The following is a 20,643-nucleotide window of genomic DNA, read 5'->3' on the forward strand; positions in this document are numbered from 1 at the left end:
TCAAGGCCCCTGGAGGCTGAGGACAGCAGAAGGAATTCAGGAAGCCACCAGCCCAGGAAAGTCAGGCCTCAGGCCATAACCACCCAAGGATAAGTCCCAGGTGACAGGAGATTCAGGGAGGGCTCCCAGGAGGAGGTGTTGAGTCATAGCCTGAAGGAGGGATTTAAAGAGGTTCGGGGCTGGGGCAGGCCCTGGGCACCCTCTACACCAGCTCCGACCTTCAGCAGGGAGGGACATGGCTCCTAGATGCCCCACCCTCCACTCCTACCTGCCCTTAGCTGGCTTCTGTCTATCCCTTTCTTTTTTCCTTATTATTTTTGTTTTATTATTGATTTTAGAAAGAGAGGAAGGGGGGAAAGAGAGAGAAAGAAATATCGATTTGTTGTTCTACTTACTTATGCATTCATTCATTATTTGATTCTTGTAAATGCCCTGACCAGGGATCTAACCCACAACCTTGGCATATCAGGACCACACTCTAACCAACTGAGCTACCCGGCCAGGGACTGCCCATCCTTTCCTTCGGGCCCTGACCAGGAAGCAGGAAAGCAGGTAGCTACCAGCCCCCCCAGCTCCTGGGTCAGGCAACCCAGGTTCCTGCCCTGGCTGGGCCTTCCAGGGGATCCTTAAGCCTCAGTTGCTGGGGCTGCGAAATGGGAGGACAGCGCAGACGCAGCTTGGCACACAGCACACCCTCACTCCCGCAGGGACCATACAGTACATGGTCCCAGGTGTTATAAACAGACACGAGCAGAGGAGGACGTGGGCCAGGTACAGGCGCGCACCAGGGCAGAAGCCCAGATGCCTAGCAGGGGGCAGAGCTGGGAAAACAGGCCCTCACCCCAGGGTAGCCTTTCCTCCCCTAGCTGATCACTGGTCAGGCTGTGGAGCCCCTGACTTTCCCTCCCTCAAGATAAGTCAGCTCCAGGCCCAGGAAAGCAGCAAAACCAGACAAGTGACACCGTGTGCCTCAGGACCAGCGGCATTGAGTAATGACCCTGCCCTGGAGCCGACCAATTAGAGGGGACCATGACCTAGAACAGGGGTCCTCAAACTACCGCCCGTCCTGCCCGCTGGGGGTTTTTGCGGCCGCTGTGTGCATAGGAATTTGTTCATAGTTTTTTTTTTAAACTATAGTCCGGCCCTCCGACGGTCTGAGGGACAGTGAACTGGCCCCTGTTTAAAAAGTTTGAGGACCCCTGGCCTAGAAAGAGCACCCCTGCAGGGCTGAGGGTATTCCAGCAGACCCTCCCTGAGACCTCCCCTAAGATCCCGGCAAGAGGGGAGGCTCAGGGCCACGGAAGTCCCTGAGGACACGCAGGCTGGTTTGCTGTTATAACTGTCCCGTGGCCCCGCGGGAACAGGCTTCCCCACCCGGCTGGGTGCCCCGGCCCCTGTTCCCGCCCCTGTTCCCGCCGGGTCGGGTCCGCCAGGGGCCAGTGGCCAGGCTGTTCTCACTCTGGCTCAGCTCCCCTCCCACGCGGCTCCTGCCGCTCCTTCAGGACCCAGACCCGGTCCCCCGCCGCGGGGCACCCCGTCCCGCCCCTCCACACACACCCCTCGCCCCCCCACCCCGCCCACACACACCCCCATCCCGTCCCCCACCCCGCCCCGGCCCCGTGCGGCTGGAGGAGGCGTGCGCTCAGCAGAGGGGCAGCTAAGGACGGACCGAGACCGGCCGCGGGGCCTTCCCCACCTCAGCCCCGCCCCCCAAAACAAAGCCTCTGCGCCCACGAGGAGCAGCGCCCGGGTGGGGGCTCCCCGCGCCGCCCGGGCTGCCCCGCGGCCTCGATCGCCCACCCCGGCGGCCGGCGGCTGCCTCGCACCCGAAGCCAATCCCTGCGGCCGGGACCCAACAGCCGAGGCTGGAACAAAGGCGGGCACCGCCCCGCCGCGCCCCCGGCCGGGACCAGCCCCGCGGGTGGGAGAGGTGCCCGCGCCCCGCGCCCCGCGCCCCCATGTCCCCCGCCCGCCTTTGTTCTCGCAGGAAGCCTGGCCGGCCGGCTCGGTACTCACGGCGTCCACGCGGCGGGCACGGCCGGCTTCCGGGGGGCGGACCCCCGACCCCGCGCGCACCGACACGGCCCCGGGCTGGGCTTCCCCGCCGCCTCGCCCCAGGCTCTCGGCTCCCGCGGACCCCAGCCCCGCGGCCGGAGACCCGCACCCGCCATGCTGCCGCGTCCCGCCCCGCGCCGCCGGCTCCGCCCCGCGGGGAGGGAGAGCTCTCGGGCAGGTGGGGACCCGCCCCCCTCCCGCACCGCCCTTCCCCGCACCGCCCCTTCCCCCGCACCAACCCCTTCCCGCACCGCCCTTCCCCGCACCGCCCCTTCCCCCGCACCGCCCTTCCCGCACCGCCCCTTCCCCCCGCACCAACCCCTTCCCCGCACCGCCCCTTCCCCCGCACCAACCCCTTCCCCGCACCGCCCCTTCCTCCGCACCGCCCCTTCCCCGCACCGCCCCTCTCCGCACAGCCCCTTCCCCCGCACCGCCCTTCCCGCACCGCCCCTTCCCCGCACCGCCCCTTCCCCCCCGCACCGCTCCCCGCACTGCCCTGCCAGGCACCGCACCGCCCCGGGCGCACACCGGTCCCTTGTGTGGACGGAAGGGGCCACACGCTGACCTGACAAGCTCAGGGGGGCCTGCGTGGCAGCCTAGCGGACTCAGAGACCTAAAGTAACCACAAAGGATGGTCTGAGATTAAACTTTGACTAAAAGCAGTGACGGTGGGCAGTTATGTCCTGGGCCGGTATCTTCACTGACAAGATCAACTTTGATCCTTACTGAGCCCATTTGCCTTTTGCCTCTAAGATAACATTCCCTTGAAATGTCTGGGTAACTTGTAACTTCCCTTTTTCTGGAGCCCCTGGGGCACAACCAAATGTTCTGGGCGCCAGGGCAGATACTACAAATTCCTTCATTATCATGTTGATTGATCCTGCACCCACCTAAGTATGTGTCCATCATTTTACTTTTTATCCTATCACAGAGGTTTCCCCGCTTCGCTTGATCCCACCTCCTTCAATCTGTCACCAATGAATTTCATGTATAAATACGGATGTAACCCCGCCATTCTCCGGAGCACTATCTCAATTCGTTGAGGTTCTGCTTCCCGGCATATGTCGGGTTTGGCTCAAATAAACTCACAAAAATTCTTTACAGGTTTCAATGGTTTTTTACGTTAACACTTCGCTGCCCTGTTCGGAACCTCCTGGGCCTCCCCAAGCCCACCTGCCCTCCCGGGTCCCGCCGGGGGCCTTTCCCACGGCTTCCCCCCCTCACTTCCCCCACCCCAACCGCGCTCCACCCCGAGGTGGCCTGTGCAGCCGGGCCCACGGCTCCTGCTGCCAAGCCGCCGGCCTCCTCCCGGCCTCCGCCAGTTCCCGCTGCCTGGAGTGCCACCGGCTCAAATAAGCTCCGATCCCCCCAAACTGGCAAACAGAAGAGGGGGGCTCGTTTTCGGAGCCAGCAGTACCCCGACACCAAGCTGAGATGCACCGCTGGGAGCGGAACCTGCAGACCACGTTCCGTGGGCGTGGACACAGAAGTCCCGCAACGCCAGCCAGGGCTCTGCCCGCCCTGCGGCCCCAGGAGGGAGGGCGAGGCGGTCACAGTCAGTGAGGGTGACAGGTCGGATCAATCGGATCCATAGAATAAAGGACGAAAGCCACCTGATCGTCTCAGGAAACAAAGTGTTTGGCGAACTTGGACAATCCTTTCAGGATGAGCACACCACTCCACAAACTCGGACCAGGAGGGAACTTCCTCCAGGCGGCCAGGCGCTGGGAGCACCCGCCACCCCCACTCAGCCGCTCAGGCACCCGTGCAGGCCCTGCCCTAAGGCTCTGCCCTAAGGCAGGGACAGGCAGGGACAGGCAGGGACTGCCCTCCTTGCCCTGGAGGCTCTAGCGGCAGTCCAGCCGGTTCCATTAGGCAAGAACAGTGGAACACATCCCGACGAGAGCAAGAAGGTAAGCGTCACAGACTAGCTGTTGGGTGCAGAAAATCCCAAGGAGCCCGCTGGAAACGATGAGAACTAAAGCGGGCTCAGCGGGGGAGCGGGGGCTGGCTACGAGACCAACACACAAAAATCGGTCGTATTTCTAGACAGGAGCACGCAAACAGCCCAAAAACGAGCTAAGGTCCAGCGCCCTCCTCAGGCAGCCTTCCCTGACCTCTGCGGGGTCCTGTGTCCCTCCACGGGGCTGCACGGCCCCTCCCAACACTGACCGCACGGTCGTCACTGTCCACCCCGTCCTCACCGGCTCAGGCCCGGCACACAGGGGCACCCGGGAGCCCCAAAGGGGGCAGAGGGTGTCCACCCCATTCTCACTGGCCACCGTCCCTCCCTGGGCATGCTGAGGGCTCCAGGTGGCCACTGACTGGCCTTGGGTGGGCAGGGTGGGTCGTGACAGGGTCAGGCTATGTCCATCTTCACACACACCCAGGGGTGTCCCTGCTTCAGGACAGATGCCAACATCTGCAGCCCCTCTCCCAGGACGGACTGTCCAAGGGAAGCCCATCCTGACACCACACACCCTCTGGCCGCCACCGGCCCTGCCCTGCACCCGCGGGTGAGCTGGGCTGGCGGGCAGCTGACCGGAAAGCCAGTGCCAGGCCAGGCTGGAGCGAACGGGGGAAGTGGTGGCTGAGAGCGAGGGTGACGGCAGGCCATGGTGGCCATAGTGACCACACAGCTTTGGGGGGACTTCCAGCCCAGCTCAGACCCCATTGGAGCCCGAGAAAGTGGAGGGGAGGCCCCAGGGTCACCCATCGTCCTGGCGGCCTTGCCCCCCGGGCTGCCTCTCTCATGGCCCGTGGCCTCCCCCCAGCCCCAGTGACCTGACAGTTCAACTCCATTCACCCCCGGGGCCTCCATAGGAAACCTCAGTCCCCTTCTCTAGGGGAGACACCCCACTGGTGCCCCAGACCACCCCGTGAGCTGGCAGCTGCCCGGCTTGTGGTGCAGGGCGCTGTGTTCCTGCAGCTCGAGCGGCCGCCTGGACAGGGCTCCCGAGAGGCGCAGGTCGGGGTGGGTGGCCAGGTGGTGCCGCTGGGCGTCTGCAGGTGTGCCCCTGGGAGAGGCACCTGGGCACCGGGCACTCTTGGACCCTGCTCCTGGGCTCACGCCCCCCTCAAAGCTGAGGTTGGTCTCGGGGACCCGAGGTCGAGGTGCAGGGGTGGGGACAGCAGGCGGTGGAGGCCCTCCGTCACAGCCACAGCGAGTTCCAGGAAGTCAGGCTGGTGGGGGCTGTGCGCAGGCCGCCTGGGAGCTGGGCGCTGGGCGCTGCGGTCCACATGGCCGCGAGCCACGGACAGTGCGCTCCACGGGAGGTCCTGTGTGTGCGCGTGTGCGTGCGTGGGTGTGCACGGTGTGAGCCGTGCCTGAGAGTGAAGTGGGGTCCCCGGAGGGCTGGGCTCCTGCAGGACCGGCAGACATGCCCCCAACATGGTGAGGGACTGGCGCGCGTGTGACCACAGTGTCAGGGAGTTCCTGTCAGTGCTGACGGGCTGGCCAGTGTGTGGGAGCCATAGGTCCCCAACACACTCATACCCACGCACACTGCCTCATCGCACACGTGCACTTATACATTCACGCTCACACCAGGGCGCACACGCATTCTCAATAACACCCACTCACACATATACATGCACACGTAACACCCGCTCACACATGTTCACATGCTGGTCCATACACACACATACATAGGTGCACCTCATTCAAACATGCATGCACAGTCACATGCATTCTTACACACTCACGCATATACATGCACACGTAACACCCACTCACACATGTTCACATACTGGTCCATACACACACATACATAGGTGCACCTCATTCAGACGTGCATGCACACTCACATGCATTCTTACACACTCACGCTTGCTCGTGCCCATTGGCTCGCTGGCTCGCACGGCTACACCACAGCCGCCCGGGCTGGCAGGAGCCTCCGTGCAAGGCCCTGTGCCCTGGGCAGGAGTGTGGGCCCTGCCAAACCCTCACCACCACCCCAGCCCTGCAACGCGCAGCGCCAAGGCCAGCCTGGCAGCTCATTACACCTCAGGCTGGGCGCCTTACTCCCACTTTACAGACTAGGACACTGGGGCCAGGAGAGGCTGGGGACGCACCAGGGGCACGGGGCCCTCGCCATGGGCACCTCATGTCACCATCCCCACTTCCTCTGACGTATGAGCCAGCGTCACCCCACGTCACTGATGAAGACTCCAAGGGTCAGAGAAGACCCACAGCCAGTAAGTGGTGGGGCGGTCACGCCGCCTGGAGCAGCCTCTCCCCCAGCCTGGCACAGGGCACAGGGGCCGAGGGCTGGCAGCTGCAGGGGGACCTGGCGCCTCACACCAGCTCGTTTGTGCTTGCCTTTCGGTTTCTCCTTCCCCTTCCTCTTCCCGGAATCCTTCTCCATAAAAGAATCAAAACAAAAATCTTCGATGGAGGAGGTGAGCAGCCACGCCAGAGGGAGGGTGCCAACCAGGCCACAAGGAAAGCCCCCGCCTGGAGGCCCCAAGCACAGCGCCCGGCTGGCAGCCAGGGGCCCCCACCCCCCGTCCGAACCCTCGGCGCATGGCTCACTCACACACTCACTCAGACACACACTCACACTTACACACTCATACCATCACACTCACACACCATCACACACACCCCATCACACTCACAATCTCTCTCAACCCACCATACTCATCATGCTCTCACACATGCACACTCTCACACTCACACACCATAACACACTCACACACACTCACTCACACCCACACCAGCACAACTCACAATGCTCTCACACACTCACACACCATCACACCACACTCACACACTCACACTATCACACTCACAATGCTCTCACACACTCACACTCTCACACTCACCCCATAACACACTCACACACCATCACACCACACTCACACACACTATCACACTCACAATGCTCTCACACACTCACACTCACATTCTCACACCATCACACTCACAATGCTCTCACACAGTCACACTCACACCATAACACACTCACACACACCATCACACAACACTCACACACTCACACCATCACACTCACAACGCTCTCACACTCACACACAATGTGTGCACACACAGGTCCTAAAGACCACGGCCGCCCCCGGGAGGGTGTGCTGTGGGCAGGCTCAGCCCCCCAGGCGTTCTGGCCAGGCCTCCCTGCCGGCTGCCAGCTGTGTGCCCAGAGCCGGGCCCAGTGCCCCCTCCCCTGCTCCCCTCAGGCCCCCTCGGGCCCCCCCAAGTGGCTCCACAGGCGCTGGCGGCACCACCCCCTGCGGCCCCCCCACCCCGCGCCGCCTGGTCGCAGGCCCCCCACTGACCTGAAGGCACTGACCCAGCACATGGCTCTCCTGCCTGGCGACGGGTGGGGGGCAGGCGTCCTGGGGCCCCGGGAGGCCATGGGGCTCAGGGGCCGTGGGCCGGGGCCGGCATCTCCCCGCGGTGAGGCCTGCTGCCCCGCGCTGCCCGGGCCCTGCTGACAGCGCCGCTGCCTCTGGGCCTGTGGCCTCCAGGCCGCTCCCCCTCCGGGACTTCCTGTTGCCGGTCCCTGGGCAGCCGGTCGCAGCCCGCACTTCCTGCCTTCCGCCCGCGGAGCCCCGAGGCCCCTGAGACCCGCGCTGGCCGGGGCGCTGCTCCCCGCGGGGCTGGAGTGGCCCGGCTTCCGGCCCCTGTGGTCAGAGACCGCAGCCCTCCAGCCCCGGGGGGCCAGCTGCGTCCCCTGGGAGGCGCTCCCGCAGGCCCCGGCCTCCCCTCGACGTGGCTTCCCCCAGCACCGCCGAAGCCGCGGGTCCCAGGGCACCAGGCCAGCCTCCTTGGCCCGAGAACCCCCTGCCCGGAGCCGAGCTCACCCTCACCCCCCGCCCGCCCGCGGGGAGCTGCTACCTGCCAGCATGCTCCCCCCCCCCCAGCACCAGTGCCCAGCTCTGCCCTCCGAGGCCACACGGGGGTGGTCACCGCTCTGCCCTTTGACACCGAAGGACCAAGACACGGGTTCTCAGCCAGGCCAGGCCCCACCCTCCCAAAGCTCCCACTCCCCGTGCCACCGCAGCCTGTGTGGGAGCCAGTCCACACCTCCAGGGGCCGCCACGCTGCTGGCTCTTCGGACGCTGGGACTGAGTGGCCACGGCCCAGGGCAGAGGAACAGGGGTCCCTGAGGGGCCCAGACTTGGGGGGGCCCTTTCCCCCCAGACCCTTCCTCTCGGGCCTGTTTCTCCACGTGCCCTCCCAGCTCCGAGGCAGCACTCACCCGCTGGACATTCACACCACCCGCCCGCCTGAGGGCAGCTCCCTGGCCTTGACGCAGAGCCGGAAGTCAGGTGGGGCTGGAGCATCGCTGGGGTCTCCCACTCCACCCTCCCTCACCCCAAGGGCCGGAGCTCAAAGTGTCTGGGACCGCCCTGCCACGCCACACGCAGGACACTCACCAGGGTGGGTGGGAGCCAGCAGGGCCGGGCAGGGGCCAAGGGTCAGCCTGAAAAAAGGGGGGGAGCTTCACTCCGGGCTCAGGGTCCCGCCTGCTCCGGAGCCAGGTGAGCGCCGGGCGCTGCTGGTCCTGCCCACACCTGCCCGGGTTTGCATGTGGCATGGACTTCAGGACCTCGTCCTGGATCAGCCAGATGGGCCCTCAGCCCAGGACACGATCCCTGGAGGGAGCAGAGCATACACGGAGGAGACGCCACGTGAAGACAGAGGCAGCGACTGGAGCGATGCGGCCACGGGCCCAGGGAGCGGGGCTGCCGGCCTGGCCGGAGGAAGAGGCCGAAGGCGCGAGTGTGGCCCCGCTTACACTTGACTTTGGCCTCTGGCCTCCAGAACAGAGGAGAGGTGGGTGGTTGTGCAAGCCGCTGGCTGCGGCACTTCTGGCAGCAGCCGTGGGAAACTCGGCCCCAGGACTCGCCACCCTTTTCCTGACGACGGCGGGCGTCTGGTCCCAGCTGGTGTGCACCCCGGCCTCCCCGTGTGCGCAGCTCTGCCAGGCCTGGCTCACCCGGCACCCTCCGGGCACGGGCGAGGCCGTGCAGGCCCGCGCCCACCACTCTTGCTCACGCACCCTGGCCGGCCAGCCCTTCCTTGGCTCAGGCGAGTGTGGGGTCTGGCTCCTGCTCCCCACCCTGGGCCCTGTCTCGCAGACCACAGTGGTCTCCACCTGGAAACCTCATCCTCCCCAACAAACGCTCCCTCATCACCGAGAATCTCACCTCCCCCCCGGGAATCTCCAAGTCGATGGCACAGCCACCAGCGTCGCCACGGCCGAGGCAGGCCAATGGGTGGGCAATGGGTTCAGAGTCATGTCCACACACGTGGCCAAACCCCCGACATGGCCATGACCAGCCCGGGCCTGGACCTTGCTCAGAGCCAGGCTGAGGACCTGTGGCTGGCCCAACCCATGCGGCTCCGTGGTTGAGTTGATGACCTATAAACCAGGTCACAGTTCAATTCCCCGGTTTCGGGCTCCGTCCCCAGTAGGGGGCGTGCAGGAGGCAGCCGATCACTGATTCTCTCATCGCGATGCTTCTCTCTCCCTTCCGCTCTGAAGTCAATAAAAAATAAAAAAAGAACTGTGGCTGGCCGCCCACTTGACGCCCAGCAAGAACTGATTGGCAGCGAGGCTGCGCCCAGGCCCACCTGCGCCCAGGGCGGCTGCGTTGGAGCTGCCAGCGCCCTGTGCCCACAGGACAGCGGTGGCCGGGCTCCAGGAGGCACCAGGGGCCGCTCAGGGCCACCAGGAGGGGGGCAGGCACCCCGGCCTCTCCTGCAGCCCCGGGCCACCGCCGAGGGGCTGGGCTTCCGAAGACGAAGGCCGAGCTGCGGGAGGGGTGGGTTTCTCCTCCGGGGCCCGGTGCTCACGCTCTGCGCCCACACATCCCCGAGGCCCCGGCCCCACAGCACCCGGGCCCCCCCCTCCCAGGCCTGCTGCCTCTGCCCCGGCAACCGTTCCCAAGCTGAGCGGCTCCTCCTGGAGCCGAGGGCGGAGCTTGGGACAGCGCTGGGGCCTCACCAGGAGGACAGCACTGAGGGGGAGGGGGGCGTCTGGGCAGGGCCTCCAGGCTGAGGTCCCTGTCCTGGGCACCGGCGCCACTCAGGCCATGTCGGGGGGCAGGTTGGGGTATCGCTTTCCTGCGCCTCTCCCACCTCAAACCACAGCAGCAGAGGCGGGTCAGGATTCACAGTTCAGTTCATCGTGACACTGATGAGTCTCCACCTCTCAGTCACTTCAGAAAACTCTCCCGAGGGCAGACGTGTGGGCCCGTCCACCCCGAGTTCCTGCGCGCCCCCCACCCCGGCCGGCCCCGCCCCAGCCTAAAGAGGCTCCCGGCCCCACCCCGGGGCCAGCTTAGCACCCAAGGCCCCGGACCCTGCAGGGGCCACGGGGTGTCACCCCGAGAGGCGCTCAGTCCATGTCTGCCCCACCCACAGGAACCTTGGTGAGCAGGATGGGGCAGTGGTTAGAGCACGGACTTCCTTGGGGACAGGCACGGCTCATTCTCCTCTAACCTTGTGGCCCACCCTGAGCCTCCGTGTCCTCGTCTGACAGCTCCTGCGTGGCGCTGTCCTAAACACCACGTTGGGCAGGGTTCCCCTGGGGCCCCTGGCGCTGGGTTCTGTCAGCCATGCCGGCCTCACAGGCTCACAGGGGAGGGAGAGCCTTCTCTCAAGCGTCTGGACCTCAGCGCTCCCGGCCACCCGGCCCCGTTCTGAGCTGTTACCCCAAGTCAGGAAGGCCACCTGGAGGTGAGGGGCCAGGCCTTTGCCACGGCGGCTCGCTCAGTCCTTTCTGCTTCCATGGCCGTGGTCAGACCACGCTGCTCAGGGCTGGGGCCGGCCACCTGCACGGCCGCCCGTGGGCAGGACCCTCCGGCTCCTGGGAGGGGCGGCCCCTCAGGACCCCCAAGCATGTCCGGTCTGTCTGTGGGCTACCTGCCTCTCCCCCGCCCCAGCTCCACCCCGTGTCCACCCCCTGCAGTGCACCCAGCATGCCCTGGGCACCCCCTGCAGCATGAACAGATGGGGCCCCCCACTAGCTGGACGCCCCTACTCTCCATGGGGTCCAGTTCATGAGGCTCATTTGTTTAATCAAACCATTCATCTGACCCAAACACCCCACTTCTCCATCTCAGCGGGGGCCCTGGCTGCATGACAGGCGCCCAGCTCTGCTCCCCAATGGACCTCAGCCAGACCCAGGGCTCCCGCCTCAGTGTCCGCGCTCACAAAGCAAGGCCGCAGCCTAGACCGCGAGCAGGTGGGGAACCGGGACCACACTCCCTCCCTGAGCCTGAGGGCCCCGCCCCACTCCGGGCGGGGGGGCTGCCCCTGCTGCTGACCCCAAGGGCCAAGGGCGGAAACCTGGCAAGCACCTGTCGGACGCCCAGAGGGACAGACCATCTTCTCTGAAGTCCGAGTGAAGCTGACCTCGAGCCAGACCAGGCACCAAAGGAGAGAGGACTCCCCGAATCCAGCCCGCCCCACTCCCGCTTCCTGGCCGCTGGGCTCCCGCACACCCACCACGCCAGCCCCTCCGCACACTCGCCGCCCACGGGCCCACCCTGGCTCCGGCCTGCCTCCCGGCTGCAGAGGGACTGGGATGGGCCACTCAGGGGCAGAGGCTGCCACCAACCAGCCCCTCCTGGGGACAGAGTGTCCACCTGTTGAGGCCAAGGCAGGGGGAGTGAAGGCGGCACTTCCCCGCCTGCAGTCATCTCGAGATGGAGGGCCAGGCCGATGGGCAGGGGCAGGGCTGCCAGTGCCAACGTGTCAGCTCCGGCCCGCGCAGTCCCCGCTCCCCAAGGCTGAACTCTGCGCTCCTGATGAGGAAGTTGAGGCTGAGCGGCTGCAGCCACGGCCACCCAGCCGCACTGCCCATGTGACCAGGGCCCAGGCCACCTCGCCCATTTCCTGCCAGGCCTGGCCCTGAGGGGCAGAAGGAGCGGCAGACGGGGCCCCAGGTCCTATTCTCAGGTGCTCCCACCTGGGGGACACCCACCAGCCCGGGGGCAGCCAGAGGGCACGGGCTCTGGGCAGAGCCACACTGCGTGCCAGGCTGCCCTCCTGGCTCAGAGCCGCCTGTTCAGCCGCATCTCAGAGGAGGCAGCCACGGCACAAGCCCCACCCGGCCCTGCTCACTGCTCACAGCGGCCGCGCCCCCAGGGGCCTCTGGGGCTCCCCCTGGAACCGGCTCGGGCAGGAGGCAGAGCGCAGGCCTCAGTTTCCCCAGCAGGAGCGGCTGGGAACAGCGCTGGGCTGGCGGGCAGAGCGAGGGAGAACAACGCCGCTCAGACGTGGGGGCTCCCACAAGGCCGTGGCCAAACCCCTGGGCAGCTGAGGAAATCGAGGCCAGAGAACGCACGCTGTCGCCCACCGCTGGGCTGGGCGGGGCTGCGCTGGAGCCATGGGGCCTGTCTCCTGCACCCGGCATGCCCCCCCCGCCCCCCCCCGCCCCCGAGTCCCCAGTACCGGGGCCGAGGGAGGCATCAGGGCACTGCCTCCTGCCTGCGAGCCCACACCCTTACCCTCAGGATCCCAGCCGGCCTCCCTCGAGCTCGGGCTCCCCGTCGGCTGGGGAGGCAGCCACCTCTGACTCACTCCCTCATGACGCTGTTCCGCCCAGACATGGTGACACGCCAGCCAGGGTGCTGGGAGGACTCTTCCATGGGAGGTAGCCAAGCAGGAAGAGCACACGAAAAGCGTTGGATCCGAAGCAGCTCGTGCAAAGGGCCTGGGGTCAGGGTGAGAGGAGGCACAGGCCTACAGACACGGGGGACAGAGGCAGGCCCGTTCCAGGCCGCTGCGTGTGGATGGGTCCCGCACCTGCCCTGGCTGAGCACTGTTCAGGACTGGCCTCCAGTCCTGGCCTCTCCTCTTCGCACGGATTCGTGGTGCAAGTCACGGCACCCTGAGCCTCCCCTCCTCGCCCTCCCATACAGGCTTGTTGGTCACAGCACCCTGGGGACAGGAGGCAGCCCGCCGGCACTCCCCACGGGCACTTGGCCTAGTGCTGGGTCCCAGGGTCTCTGGGGGTGAAGGGCACCCTGCTTGGCCCAGATCCCAGCAGCCGGGGGAGGTGACAGGGAACACAGCTCATGCTGAGGTGGGGCAGTGGGTAGAGGAGGCAGCCAGAGCGATCCAGCCCCACGGCGCCTCGCAGGAGCCCAGGGCGGAGGCCAAGGTCAGCCACGCCACACACTGCGTGGACACCTGCCGTCCGCGATGCCAGTCCAGGCCATCCCGGGACAGACCAGCTGGGTCACCGGCCTTGACCCCTGTAGCGGCCAGTGGCCTTGGCTGCCCCACCATCTGTTCCATGACTCATCGCTCTCGTCTCCTTCAGGCCTTGGCGGCCTCCCTCAAACCACACCTCGGCCGCCCTCAGCCCGTACAGCTCTGGGCACTTAACCCACCAGGTCAGGCTCCGGGTCAGGACAGGGCACCAGGACCGGTGTGGTGAGGTCTGGCCCCCCCGGCTCCTGCTGCTGGGGCTCCCAGGACCGAGCCCACCGTCTGGGCAGAGGTCCTGGCTGATGCCCGCCCTGCCCGGGGCCGGAACAGTCAGGGTCAGGCTGGGTCGGCTACATGCAGGGCCACCTCCTCCTCCCACTGACTTCAGCCTCTTAGGATTCGGTCTTCAGTTTTAACCCACTTTTCCCCTTTTATCACTAATGTGAATTTTAAGCTGTTTTGAAACATCATTTCCTTCGACACTGTCGATCGATGCTCGCCTCCGGGCGTTGCACTGGCTGGCCCTGTGTTTTACGGTCTTGCTTCGGGCTGCTTCTCATGCCTCAGTCCCTTTCAGGGGCCTTCGGCGGTCCCACGGAGGGGCTGGCCTTGTCTTCTCCCCCGCGACCTCCCGGGTCACCCACAGGCCTGGAGAGCAGCTCTCGGGTGCCGGGCAGGGTCTGGGGGAGCAGCCACTGGGGATGGGTCTCCCGGGGTCTCTGTCTCTCAGAGGCAAGGGGCAGAGACAGGCCGAGAGGGAGGGAGGGAGCGGAGAGGGGACCCGGGAAGAGGCAGAGAGGGCCGAAGGGGGAAGGAGGAGCCAGCTGAGCCAGCATGAAGCTGGGGAACCGAGAGCAGCGTGTTCCTCCCCGGCCTGGGAACCCTGGGCTTGGCCGCTGGACGGGATGACTCATGGCCACTGGCTCCTGTGCGTGCTCCCACTGTGCGTGTCCCCCTCTGAGGACCCCCCTGTGCGCAGTCCCCTGTGTGTGCCCCCTGTGCGTGTCCCCCTCTGAGGACCCCCCTGTGCGCAGTCCCCTGTGTGTGCCCCCTGTGCGTGTCCCCCTCTGAGGACCCCCCTGTGCGCAGTCCCCTGTGTGTGCCCCCCTGTGCGTGTCCCCCTCTGAGGACCCCCCTGTGCGCAGTCCCCTGTGTGTGCCCCCTGTGCGTGTCCCCCTCTGAGGACCCCCCTGTGCGCAGTCCCCTGTGTGTGCCCCCCTGTGCGTGTCCCCCTCTGAGGACCCCCCGTGCACAGTCCCCTGTGTGTGCCCCCTGTGCGTGTCCCCCTCTGAGGACCCCCCTGTGCGCAGTCCCCTGTGTGTGCCCCCCTGTGCGTGTCCCCCTCTGAGGACCCCCCTGTGCGCAGTCCCCTGTGTGTGCCCCCCTGTGCGTGTCCCCCTCTGAGGACCCCCCGTGCACAGTCCCCTGTGCGTGCCCCACCCCCGTGCGCACCCCCCTTGTAAACCTCCCTGTGCACGTCCCCCCTGTGCATGCCCTGTGGGCCTGGCTGACCTCCCGGTCCCAGGCGCCCTCACATTGCCCCATTGTTCGCCCGCCCTGTGAGGAGAAGGGTTGGCCCTGGGCCCGGGTTGGTGGGAAGGGCCCCAGCCCCCAGGCCCCAGCCTCCCCTGCCCCTCCCAGTGCATCTGTGCCCAGCACTTGACAGATGGGAGAGGGGCGCCCCATCTGCCCAGCACACTGTCCCCTTTCCAAGGCCAGTGGTCCAGGGGCTCCTGCACCCCACAGCCCTACCCTCCCTCCTTGCTCGGAGATGCCGGCCCAGCCGCAGCACAAAGGCACCTGCTCAGCCTCAGCCCAGGCCCCTCCCGGCTGGTGCCCTTCCCTGACCTCACGCTGTCCCACCTGACAGACTCCTGCCTGCCTTGGGCCCAGCTCAGGTCACCCCGAGACACCCGCTGATGCCCTAGTGAGGGCAGGCGGTGGCCCTCGGGGTCCCAGGCGGTTTGGGGGATCGCAGAGCCCAGTTTGGGCTGGAGAGGAGGGCCTCGGGCGGAGCGCAATCCCCCTGCCCCCGGGACTCCAGCTGGGCCCTTCCTCAAAGGGTGCCGGCTCCAGCCAGAGCCCTGGCCTCCACAGCCAGGCCCGTGTGAGCCCCAGGCCCAGGCTCTCCCGTGCACCCAGCAACCCCGCTCCCGACCCCCGACACAGTGGTCTTAGATCACTGGATCCCCAGGCCCGGCGCCCGCCTGGCCCTGCCCTCAGCCAGGGGCCATCGCGGGGCCACCATGGACGGGCAAACGCTCTCCTCCAGCCGGTGGCCTCGCAGGCTCCCGGGGCCAGGGACCTGCCACGGGCGGGGCAGCCTGCACTGTGGGGGGAGGAAGTGCGGCTCAGTGGGTGCTGCAGGAACACCCCTTCCCCAGGAAGAGACCCTGGGTCACAGCTCTGCCGGCCAGAGAAGCCAGCAAAGAAGCCTGGTGGTGGGTGGGGTGGGGGCAGGGTGGGCACTGCCAGGCGGGTTCCCGTCTCAGCAGCTCCCACCCCTGGGCCCAGAGGCCCTCGGTGGGGGTCACTGACTGCCCTGGCCGGCTGACCCCCCCCCCCCCCAAACACACAGCCCTCTTTCAGGCCCTGCCCAGCCTCCTGGGCCACAGCTGGCTGCAGGGGGTGGGTCTCCAGACCCAGACGGCGCTTGGAGCACATCCTCCAGCCACTGTGCTCCGGACCCACCTCCAGCCTCTCTGGCTGCTCCTGGCCCTTCAGAGCCCGGCCGGTGCACTGGCAGGCCTGCGCCCGCCTGCTGCCCACTGCCTCCCCCCAGAAGGCCCTCCTGGGGTCCCACATGGCACCTCCTGCACCATCCTTGGGCACTGCCCACTGGGAGGGGTGTACGTCTATGAGGCGTGGGTGCACCTACGTGGAGGCCCGGAGTGGGGCCCATAGCCCCGGCCCCGCTGCCCTCAGTGCCCGGCTGGCAGGAACCCTGGCTGGGCAGGCCCTCCCCGATCCTCCCCAGAGCACGGGGTCCTCTTTCTCAATCCTCTTCCTTCCCCAGCGACTTCCTGCCCCAGAAAGGGCACAGCGCCACCAGCCACAGCACCTCACCCTCCTGGTCACACTCTCCAGAAATGGGGAGACCGGTTTCCGGGAGCCCCTGCCCCAGGGCCCCGGACCCCAGGATGGGCTAGGGACTCAGAGGCAGAAGGAGCAGGGTCTGAAGCCACGGCCAGACTCTCTGGCTCTCGCCACCCCCAGCCCCTCCCTGATGTGACAAGGAGCCAGCACTAGGTCCCAGGCGGCGAAGTGTTGGGGCGAGGTCCCAGAGCAGCCTCTGCCTCCCCCAGGATGGGGTTTGAGAGGAGACAGGAGGTCGAGAGGAGGACTGTGGGGGTTCAGCACAGAGCCGGTCCTCAGACAGGGTGGTGCACAGGGTGGCGGCAGGCTCGGTCCACTCCCAGCACCACGGGCTGCGACGGGAGCCGGGGGCCAGCAGGGAGGCCAGGTGGCTGTCACTCCCGTGCAGCCCACCCAGCGCGGGCAGCGGCCATGCGTTCCCGGAGGTTCCGTCCAGACGGCGCAGCACCTCCATGCTGAGGCGGGAGACACAGCCAGTCCGTCCTCTGCCCACCACGGTAAGCCCACCCACCCGGGCCTCCTGCCCCGCCAGGCCCAGCACGGTCTGCCCGGCCATGGGGGGCAGGCCTGGCCCTTCTGGCCTCAAATAGGAGGGGGTTGGAAAGGCACCTTCAGAGGCGAGGTGAGCGCTGGTGTCCTGGTGGGGCTCCCTGGGGTCCCACAGGCCATGCTCTCACTGGGCCTAGGGCTCCCAGGCCTGCTTTTCTGGATCCTTGCCCACCGCTCTCCTAAGGGGTGCAGATCTGATCTGGCCGCCCCATCTTAGGGCCTAGTTCCCTGGGACCCCAATCCCAGATCCACGCTGTGGCAGGAGGCTTGGGGGCGCACAGGCTGACCTCATCCTCAGCTCCAACCCGTCTCCAGAAATGAACAGAGAAAGGCCCTGCCCTCATTTAGGACGGGGCCTCGAGGATGCCTGCAGGGCCTCAGTCTCCCCATCTGTGCAGCTTCTGGGGCCACCAAGGCAGCTGGAGCCCGGGGTAGGGGCTGGTGGTGGGCGGGGCGGAGAGGGGGCGAGGAGGGCCTGTGATGGAACCCGGAAAGTTTCCAGAGCGGCCACAGCACAACGACCCATTATTATCTGACGGAAGCCCTGCCAACCCCGCAGGCCTTCCAGGGCGAAGAGTGTGCTTGTCTCGAAGCTAAAAGTGAGAGTTAGATACAGGCGAGGCCACCTTCAAAGGGCACCCTGCCAGCCCGGCCCTGCCCCAGCCTGTGAGCCCGCGGCCCGTGAGCCTGCCCGCCCTGTGAGCCTGCCTGCCCTGTGAGCCTGCCTTCCCTGTGAGCCTGCCTGCCGGCGCTTCAGGTCTGCAGAAGCTTCTGGGTGCTCCAGTAAGATTTCCCTGGGAGAGCCCCACCGCCCGCCTCCCCTGGCACAGGCTACATAGGCACTCGGAGCACTGAGCTCCCAGTCGGGCAGGGGAGCCAGACAGGTAAACACAGCGACCAGGAAAGACTCAGGAGACACAGCCCGCGGGGGGGGGTAGGGAGGGTGCCCTGAGCACAGACACTTAGCCTTTTTTTCAAGTGCTTCGGAGGGAGACAGTGGCAGGGCGGCCAGACAGGCTGAGCTGCTCCCTGTGGGCACCGCCAGCAGGCCTTGCCCTCTGCCCTGTGGGCCTGTCCACTCCAGGGTCCGTGCCTGGCCTGGGTCCTGGCACCAGGGCGTCCAGAGGTATGGGAGGAGCAGGCGCTGGCCTCAGTGTCCCCCTGCAGCTCCAAGGACAGCAGCCAGGAGACCGGGTGGCTCCCCAAATCTGCTGCTCCTGGTGGACTCAGGCCTCTGTCCAGAGGGCCAGTGGGAGGGGACCTGGGAGCCTGCCCTTTGTCCAGGCTTCTCCAGTCCGGCCCCGCCCCCACCCCACCCCCCAGCAGAGGTGGCCCCGCTGTCCCTGCTGTCCAGCCCAGTGACTCAGGCACTGACCGGCCACCCCAGGCCCTTGGGCAGCCACAACCACCCCTGAGGTAGAAGGTAGCTCACTGCCCATTGCACAGAGGAGGACAGCAAGTCCCCGGGCTGGTAAATGGCGGCAGGCGGACTGAAACCCAGGGCCTCTGTGGCCACGGCCGGGCCCCTCTGTCTCCCTGCCCCTCAGGCTTCCCATCTGTGGGCTTGTGCGCGGGGAGGGGTGGCGGCTGACTCAGCACCCACTTTCCTCTATTCCTATGAACAGGAAGGGCCAAGGCATATCGGGGGCCGTCCACCCTCCTCTCCCCCAGACCAGCCTCCGGGCTCCTCCCTGACTCCTAGGCCCGAGGGGTTCTCCCAAAAGGCCAGGCCCTCTGTCAGCACCCCTTTTTCCAACGGCTGACAGGACTGGCCTGCCCCTCTGTCCAGGGTGTGCCCCAACCCAGAGAAAAGCAATGGGGGAGGGGGATTTACAGAGTCCTCATTCCTCCGAGGACCCCCTGGCCCCCTGGCCCCCCAGGAGGGAAGCCTTGGCTCCCAGGGGGCTCCCAGGGGATGTCCTGGTAATGGGCACAGTGGGCGAGATACAGGAGGGGGAGCCCAGCCCCCTCCTCTGGTCCTGCAGAGTCCAGGCCAGAGAAAGCAGGGCCGACCAGGGGCAGGGGCAGTGCCAGGCTGGACTTGAACCTGGAACCCTGGTCCCACTGCAGGGCTTGCCACCCCTCAGCCCACAGAACATCCTCACCCACCGGCGGGTAACCTTTCTGGAGCCCCTTTGTGCTGGCCAGGTGACACACCTCATGAGCAAGACCACAGGGCAGCCCTGCGCCTGGCACCCAGTGGTCAGGGCCACTCAGCATGGCCAACCCGCCGCGGGCACAGACATCGCCAGCGCGGAGGAGCAAGCCCCCCCCCCCCCCCCGCACTGAGAGAGGGCGAGGCCCTTGGGCAGCAGCTCCCCCAGCAGCGCCCGGCCCCCTGGACACCCAGAGGGAGCCGCTGCCAGCACCCCTCCTCCAGGGGAAGGAAGCCAAGGCCCAGAGCAGCAGGAAAGAGTGGGGCGCGGGGAGGGGCCGAACCCACATGTGCAACGCTGTTCCCAACCCCCAACTCTCCCATCCACTCCGCCACCCTCTCCGACACCTCGCTGTTCCCCAGAACAGGAGTGGCAGGCCTCCCAGCCACGGCTGCCAGTCACTCACACTTCAGTGTGAATCAGCGCAGACAGACGGGTGGCTTTTCTCCGTTGGCGGAGCGGCCAGGGCAGGAAGGTCCGGGCTGCCGGGAGGAGGTGGGAACAGATTCCCTCCCGAGTCCCCGAGGCCGCGACCGGTGGGTGGTGTGAGGGGCCCGGCGGAGGCCTTCCTGCCCCAGGGGCTGGGGTCGCGGAGTCAGGACGACAGGGACACGGGACCGACGCGACACCACCGCCCGCCACGCCTAGGTCTCCGGGGCGCTCCCTGACAACCCCGAACGCGCGCTTCCCGCGGGGAGACAGTGGTGGCACCGGGCCCCGCGCTGCCCGCCCCCTCGCCCCCGGCGCCCTACGGCAAGGACGGCAGCCTTGACGACCCTGGCGAGCCCGGGGGCCACGATCGCGCCCGCCCACCCGCATCCCGCCGCCGCCCCTTACCCGCCGAGGCTCCGCTCCCGGCCCGCGGGCTCAGCTTCCCGGCGGCAGATCCCGGCTCGGCCTCCCGGCGCCCCGGCCCGCCCCGCCTGCCTCCTGGAGCTCCAGCCCACGCCCCCGCCAGGCCCCGCCCCTCCGTCCAGGCCCCGCCCCCACTCCGGGCCCCGCCCCTCCGGCCAGGCCCCGCCCCCACTCCGGGCCCTGCCTGCCTCCTGGAGCTCCATCCTCCTGGAGCCCCGGCTGTGCCCGGACACGCCCCTTCTGTCAGGCCCCGCCCCTCCTGCCTGGCCCCGCCCCTCCCCAGACTCCTCGAGGACTCCTCACCCGCGCATTGGTCCCCCAGGCTCAGCTCGCCGTCGTGGAGGCCCGAGGTTGGGTGCCGGGGCCTCAGGGTGCAGGGACCCCCAGCTTTCCCCACCCCGCTCCCAGGGACAGCCATGCACAGCACACAGTAGATGCTCAGTGAATGCAGATGAGAGAACACACGAAGCTTATCTGTCCTTGGCGTGTCCGGCCTGCGTCGCCGGGGCCTCCTGGTGGCCTCGGCAGCTGGGGCAGGGCCCGGTGAACCCCTCTGACCGAGGACTTGCTGGGACCCAGTGGAACGCGCGCCGGCACCTCAGCCACTTCCAAACGGGGACTCAGCCCTGGGTCTGGGGCCAGCCTGGACGCCCACGGCCCGGGATCTGGCTCCGACACGGAGTCCCAGCAAACAGGACACCTCTCCCTTTGCCTCTGGGAGGCTCTCAGCCAACAAGGCCGCGCCCC

The 20,643-nt window shown here is 67.1% G+C and overlaps 1 protein-coding gene across 4 annotated transcripts in view; it reads right to left on the reverse strand.

Moving 5' to 3' along the window:
• Positions 1-19,985, reverse strand: part of SH3BP2 (SH3 domain binding protein 2) — a 31,238-nt gene extending 11,253 nt beyond the window's left edge. Inside the window, exons 1-2 of one of the 4 annotated variants that reach the window (XM_059676989.1) lie at positions 19,879-19,974; positions 8,452-8,498 (exon numbers count right to left, since the gene is read on the reverse strand). Coding sequence is in view for 2 of the 4 variants with exons in the window: in XM_059676960.1 (XP_059532943.1) it covers positions 2,017-2,171 (155 nt within the window). In the remaining 2 variants the exon portion in view is untranslated. Of the gene's footprint in view, positions 1-2,016; positions 2,187-7,347; positions 7,746-8,451; positions 8,499-19,878 lie in introns of those variants that run through there. The other 3 variants (XM_059676979.1, XM_059676970.1, XM_059676960.1) reach the window with 3 other exon arrangements.
• Positions 19,986-20,643: the final 658 nt, after the last annotated feature.

This window comes from Myotis daubentonii, chromosome 1 (genome assembly GCF_963259705.1).
Source record: "Myotis daubentonii chromosome 1, mMyoDau2.1, whole genome shotgun sequence".
Lineage (NCBI taxonomy): Eukaryota > Metazoa > Chordata > Mammalia > Chiroptera > Vespertilionidae > Myotis > Myotis daubentonii.